Source organism: Physeter macrocephalus, chromosome 14 (genome assembly GCF_002837175.3).
Source record: "Physeter macrocephalus isolate SW-GA chromosome 14, ASM283717v5, whole genome shotgun sequence".
NCBI classification, from domain to species: domain Eukaryota; kingdom Metazoa; phylum Chordata; class Mammalia; order Artiodactyla; family Physeteridae; genus Physeter; species Physeter macrocephalus.
In genome coordinates this window covers 76,977,002-76,983,001 of record NC_041227.1, presented here as the reverse complement: position 1 = coordinate 76,983,001, position 6,000 = coordinate 76,977,002, and the positions used below count along the sequence as shown (strand labels likewise).

Here is a 6,000-nt window from a genome sequence, read left to right as displayed (position 1 = left end):
CTGTGAAGGACATGAAGTCTGGGCTTTTGAAAATTTAATGAGGATGTGACTTGACACTTGGACCCCCGTTGTTTGTCTGGGCAGAGCGGAGAATGCTAGTCTGCACAAGATCATCTCGATTCCAATGAGACGTTTTCTTTCCTAGATGAAATTAGATTTCGGAAAGCGTTGCTTTCCTTTCGTGACCGTGAGCCAGCAGCGAGCTGGCCGCTGTGTGCGCCTTTCCCAGACTGGACCAGAGACCCCTGAGCAGATGTAATGGATTAGTTGGGGTTTCCATCTGCTGACGGTTACTGCTGTCTCTGCATTTCTTGATCAGTATCAGAGGAGATGGGAACTGCTCTGTGTAGGCGGCGTGGGCAGCCTCTTTTTGACTGAGTGAGAAGAAACTGGCCTTGGCAGGGTTTTGGCTATTGTGACCTTAGTGCTGGGCGAGGACACTTCTGTCCAATTTCATAGACTTCCACTTGGAGGATGGAGATGAATATACAAAGGAGAAGTCCTCTGACCTTTCCAGAATGTGTGCCCATTCTTGATTTCTTAAACTATTTCTACAATGGTCAAAGGGCTGATAAATGGCTTTCAACATGTTTTCAAGATGTCTCTCACTTTTGCTTGCCCTGTTCCAGCAGCAATACCAAATACGTCCAGTTCAAGCAAAAACGGTTGCTTTCTACTTTTCTTTGATATGGCCAGGCCCTGCAGTGGATCACAGAGACAAAGTACATACAGACTACAGTCTTGGTCTGAAGGAGTTTCAAGGCTGCAAAGCCAATAGACAGGAAACAGCAAACACTGTGAGAAAGTCTATAAATAGGATAGGACATCAAATTTTCAATTAAATAATTATTTGAGTAATTATATGCTTAATGGCTGTATTCCTTCTAGGCCATATGTCCCTTGAGGACAGGAACTGAATCTATCTTTTTCATCATCGTATTCCCAGCACCTGGGACAGTGCTTGAAACACAGCAGGTCCCTAAATAGGTATTGTTTGATGGAATGATTGCAACAAGGTTTTGGGTTTAACACTTGGAGTGGTATCTGCTGCATGAATTGTTTTCCTTGCAGATTCACTTATAAAGCTTTCAACATCCGAGTAACACAGATGAGCATAAAGTGAGTGCCTATCTTAGTGGATAATTAGGATACTTAATGTTCCTACATAGGGCCAACCTGCATGTGAGCAAATTAGATACCTGCTATCTTGGTGGCATTTAAGAGGTACTGGAAAGCAGCTCTTTTCCCAAAAATCTAATTTTTCAATTAGATATTAATTCCTTCGCATATTGAAGGTTTTTAAGTCTTCCAATTACACCATTCAAGTGCAGAAATAAAGGCTTATAATCCGAGCCTTTATTCTCCCAACACTTTTTGCAGGCTTTGTCGAAATGGAGGCCCTGGCTAAGCTGTGGGGATAATATAATACCCTGCTTACAAATAACTGGGCTATGGCTGATTCTGATGGAAATGGGCTTGGGTGGAGATCAGAGAAGCAATTTTCAGACTCAAACTTTGAGAGAAGCATCTATGGATCACACTCGAAGAAACCTAAAGAATTAGGAGTCGACATTTAAAAGCACTTAAAATTGATAGTATCACTGAGTTCAAAGCTCCACATGTCACATTATCAAGTTCAAAGTATGCTGTCATTTTTCTCAGTAACTACGCTGTTATCTCCAAGATAACCAAGCCAACAGGAACAAGACCAGGAAGCCAAGTCTGTGGGCTGGGATGCAAACCTACATCTCCTGATGCCTAGACCCCTTTTCTGTTGTATATTTGTCATATAAGCTGCCGCACGTCTTATGTCACCCAGAAGTGTGCCGGGAGGCTTGAGCAGCACCAGAATGCTGGGTGTTTAATTTTTGAGATTATTAGGAGATTGCACTCTTTGGAATCATCCCACAACCTTGAACAAAAAAGTGAAAAATGTCCATTTTGATAAATGACAGCAGAAAGTTCCTTCAACTCAATGGGCCATTTGTAAATATAAAACACTTGCTGGAAAATTATATTAGAGATGAATTATCTCCTCCATTACAATGTTTCCTTTTCTTTAATGCAATTTAGTTCCAGCAAATTGAACAGAAAAGCTTGGGAGGGGCCCCATTCAATGGTTCAGGAGGAGTTACTGGAAGCAAGATGTGGAGTGGGAAAGGAGATCCGGGGAAGATATGGAGCAGGGGCAAGCTGAGGCCTTCTGCCCAGGAGGCCTGTGCTGAGGACCCCGGCTGTGCCCACGGGAAATTGAATTCAGAGATCCTTCTGCATCATAAATCCAGGGCAGCTGGCAGCTTTCCAAGGGAGACGGGAGAGAAAGCGCAGGAGCAACTGGGGCCACACGGACCAACCCTACAAAGAAGCCCTCTGAGGGTGGGCCCCAGGTGTGCCGGCTGCGGATTCGGTTCCAACCTCATGATAACGTTTATTTACAAGCTTTACACTTTGTTGAAGTGCACTCATCTCCAGGAAAGGAGAGCCTCCATTCTACACCAGAAAGCGGGAAGGCTGGAATTACTGTAAAATTTCTCGGGCCGAAGGGCGAAGGCTTGACTTTTAAATACGTTTCTTGATCTTTTTTCCCTGGGTGCACGTGCGAGGAGGACCTCCCGCCGCCGGGTTTTGTAGACTGGGCATTCGCCTGCCCCGGACCCCACGTCCGTCCCAAGGCTGCTCGAAGGCGGGGCGGGGCCGGGTGTGCACGCCCGCTTCGCACCCGGAGGGTCCCCTCTCACCCTCGCCGGGCTCCGGGCGGGGCTGAGCGCGTTCACGAGGGGTCCGGGCGGGTTCCCGCGGGCGGGGCCGCGCGGCCTCGGGCCACGCCCATCGCAACCGGGGGCGGGGCCTGCGCGCCACGTGACGGCGCCGCCGAGCGGCGAGCGCCCCGCCCCGCGGGAGGAGGCCCGGGCAGCGACCGGGTCCGCGCGCTGCTGGAGCCGCACGGACGCCCGCGCGCTCCGCACCCGCGGCCCCTCGCCCGCCGGTCCCGGGCTCGCCGGCTGCGGGAGCGGCCTCAAGATGGACGAAGACGGCGGCGGCGGCGGCGGCGAGGGCGGCGGCGGTGAGTGTCGGAGGTGTGGCCGGCGCGGCTGGCGGCCTGGGGCGGGGGTCGCGGACGCGCCGGACCGGAGCGGGGGCGGCGGTCCTGGTCTGCCTGAGAAGACGGGGTCTGGGCAGCGCCGGTGCCGGCTGGCGACCGCCGAGGCCCGCGGCGCGCGCCGGGCCCGGGGCCCGAGGCGGGGGTCCGGGGGCCCCGAGGCGGGGGCCGGCGGGGTCGTTGCGGAGCCCGGGCGAGGGTCCGGGACGACGCCGGGGCTGCTCGCCGGCCGGGGCCTCCCGGAGGCTCGGGTTCGGGGGTCGCTCTCCCCAGGCGGGGGACCTTGGGGGCGACCTTCTCCGCCTCTGGTCGCCAAGGGCGTCTACGCTCTCCGGAGCCCAACCGCTGGTGACGACCCTCCCCGCGTCTTCTCTCAGGTGGTGGGAAGCGGGGAGTCCACGGGAAACCGGGAGGGCAAAGTTTTGAATTGGGGATCCTCCGGGTCCAAGAAGGGCGGCTGGGGGGAGAGGGTTGAACGTCGTGACAGTTTTCTTGGCTTTAGGTCAGAAGTGGTCAGTGGGGTCGTTAAATGAGGAGGGGGCAGCTAGAGCGCAAGCATTTTATGAACTAGGGGAACGTTACGGAGTGAGCCAAAAATAAATTTTAAAAAAGTCAGAGGAGCCGAGGGGTCGGAGTCAGGAGCTGCAGCCCGCCCGGAGGTGAGACCAGAAAACCAAGCTGTCCGTCTGACGCTCGGTCACCTCTTGCTAGAAGATTCGCGTTTGTTGTAAATTATTTAGTGGAATACAGATTACTGTTGTGTCATGATGCGAATTACGCCTTTAAAAGCGAATAACGTGTCTGTGGATAGAGTGCGTCGTTGGCTTGGGAAGCAAAGGGTTAATACCCCTGTTTTACAGGAACACCGAAAGTTAAGGATCTCTCTGTGTTTTTGCTAAAGATCTCCTTTATGCTGACAGACGGAATCATCAGAATCCCTTGTAATAAGGGAGCATTTTGGAAAAAAAAAAAAATCTTAATTACAGGCTGCGGAGCAGCTGCCTGTAAGAAGCAACAGTGTTGAACGTTTCAGGATGAAGTGGTTAATCAAGGTGCCTTCTAGCATTTAAGTGCTGCTCCGGGGGAAATGTTTGCGCCCCAAGAAGCGGTGGGGCTGGGATGGGGGGAAGTTCGCCCGAATCCTGGCATTTGTCGAGTTCAGTTCTCATAGTTGAAGCTAGGGGTAGCACTGTGGCACCGAGTGGGTGTGTTGTTCATGACGGAAAGTTCTGTGGAAAGGAGGAGCCCAGGTGCACACCCTCCTCCAGCCAGGCTGATGTCTGAGGAATGTAGGTGATGGATTCTCCGTGGACGCGGTGCTTCCTGCCTGTCACAGTTGGGGTAACGGCACCGGCAGACAAGTGTCTCCTTTTTAGAAAACAGAGACAAACAACTGTAATATTTAAACGTTTGACATTCGAGCCCAGGCAGCCGGCTGGCTTGGCGATTTTATTTGAAGGAGTTTTGGACTCTGTCCGTTAAGGAATGTCGAAAACTTGAAGGTAAAAGCAGGTTTTAAGATGAAAAAAGGAAGCCAGTATAGATCTTGAATACTATAGCGAAGGATAGTGTTACATCTCCCAAGTATCAAGACTTTCTTTGGGCTAATACAGCTCTTCTGGGAATACAATCCTGAGATTAAAAAAAAAAAAAAAATCTCATGCACAGGAGCTGTGCATTAACGCTATTTATAATAGAAAATTGGAAACTACAGTGCCTAATAGGAGACTGGTGAGGTAAATTATGGGGAGTTTACTGGATGAAATATTTTTACAACCATTAAAAATAAGCAGTTTTATATATTATGGTCTAAACAGTGTAAAAACTGCTGATATTATGGATGTTTTATTTTCTCGGTTTTTATATTTTCCAAGTTTGTGGAATGATGTATATTACTTTCAAATTTGGAAAAAAAAAACTTAAAAAATTTACCCTAATAAGACAATTGATAAAATTTGAATAGGCAATAGATCAGATAATGGTATTGTATCAATATTAAATTTCTGTGTTTTGATAATAAAAATAGAGAAAATATTTCTTAGGAAATACACACTGAATTATTAAGGTATAAAGAAGTACAGTGCCTCAGCTTACTCTCAAATGGTTCAGAAAAAAAAGTTTACACACACGTGAAAAAAATAGAGGGAGACAGAAGGATAAACATATGGGGCAAAATGTAAATACTTGGTGTATCTGGGTCAAGGGTATATTGGTATTTCTTGTACAATTCTTGGAACTTTTCTGAATGTTTGAAATTATATAAAATCATCTCTTCAAAAAAAAAAAAAATTACCCTGCAGTGGGAAAAAGGGTATGATTGTTTTTAAAGTATCATTTAATTCACTTCACTGCAACAGTCAACAATGAACAGATATTTATTATCTACTAAAATGTCCCTGCCTCATTAAGCTTTATTGATATGGTTTATTAAATTCTTTCTTCCTTGCCTTATGGAAGACACTTTAAAATATGTTTGGCATTCTTAGAGTAAGTGTGTTTTTGAATAGATGGAAATCTTAAGAGTTTTGAAAGAAGAGTCATATAGTGCTTGTCCTATAAATTTGGTGTGCTTATATTTAACTCTTGATTGATGGAGGTTTTGAAGTTAACATACCTTTTTATGGTTCATTAGTTTTTATCACCATTTAGATTTCTAAAAATGCTTTGCTTTAAAATTCATGTTTTTAAAAATAAAGCTCAGTCCTTTGAAAGAGAATAGTTTCGCTTGCCAGTCATTTGCAAAACATAACTTTTTTGGGTATATTTTTGGAGCGTAGTACAGAACTTTGAACTGTATATGGGGAAGTCAGTTTCAGCTTGTTTACCAGAGAGGGTAAATAATCTATTCAAACAGTAGTTATGCCAGGGGCAAAAGAAGTAAAATATCTTTTTTGCTAATG

At 47.1% G+C, this 6,000-nt stretch overlaps 1 protein-coding gene across 4 annotated transcripts in view; it reads left to right on the top strand.

Annotated features, from left to right (window-relative positions):
- Positions 1 to 2,921: 2,921 nt before the first annotated feature.
- Positions 2,922 to 6,000, top strand: part of CYTH3 (cytohesin 3) — a 100,242-nt gene continuing 97,163 nt past the window's right edge. For 3 of the 4 annotated variants that reach the window (XM_055090616.1, XM_055090615.1, XM_055090614.1), the window contains exon 1: positions 2,958 to 3,064. In XM_055090616.1, the coding sequence (XP_054946591.1) occupies positions 3,022 to 3,064 (43 nt within the window). In that variant the 5' untranslated portion in view covers positions 2,958 to 3,021. Of the gene's footprint in view, positions 3,065 to 6,000 lie in introns of all 4 variants that reach the window. The other variant, XM_055090613.1, reaches the window with a different exon arrangement.